Raw genomic sequence first — 398 nt, 5'->3', positions numbered from 1 at the left:
TCCTCATCTCATCAACAATCATATTAGGCTGAGCTTCTCTTAGTTTAAAAACACTCTCAATAACTGAGAGCTCAGTAGCTGTGGTGTCTAAACCACAGAAAGCAGTCCAGTCATTGACAGTCATACCAGCGGCAATAACCTCACTGCCTCTGTTCACTGTTCCTGCCACAAGAGGTACTTGAAGAAGCGTTGAAAGCTCGTCGAGGTCCTCAATGGATGTATGAGGATGAACCTTACAAGGCAAAAGATAGTAAGACTCCGTTTCACTTTCAGAACAGAATAATCAGTAGAATTTGGGAGCTTACCAGGCCACCTTTGTTAGAGAAAGTACAGTAGCTACCAACAAGAATATTACCAGCTACTGTCTGCCTGAACACTTCAACTCCCAGAATATCAGC

General features: G+C 43.2%; 1 protein-coding gene across 1 annotated transcript; it reads right to left on the bottom strand.

The window, feature by feature from the left end:
* Nucleotides 1–4: 4 nt before the first annotated feature.
* Nucleotides 5–392, bottom strand: LOC114578926 (eukaryotic translation initiation factor 6-2-like; the record flags this gene model as incomplete). Its single annotated transcript, XM_028692530.1, has 2 exons — nucleotides 5–232; nucleotides 306–392. Coding segments are annotated over 2 exons (315 nt in total), but the record flags the coding sequence as incomplete, so codon positions are not given.
* Nucleotides 393–398: the final 6 nt, after the last annotated feature.

This window comes from Dendrobium catenatum, unplaced genomic scaffold, assembly GCF_001605985.2.
Source record: "Dendrobium catenatum unplaced genomic scaffold, ASM160598v2 original_scaffold_223272, whole genome shotgun sequence".
Taxonomy (NCBI): Eukaryota; Viridiplantae; Streptophyta; class Magnoliopsida; order Asparagales; family Orchidaceae; genus Dendrobium; species Dendrobium catenatum.
This window is presented reverse-complemented; position numbering and strand designations above follow the sequence as displayed.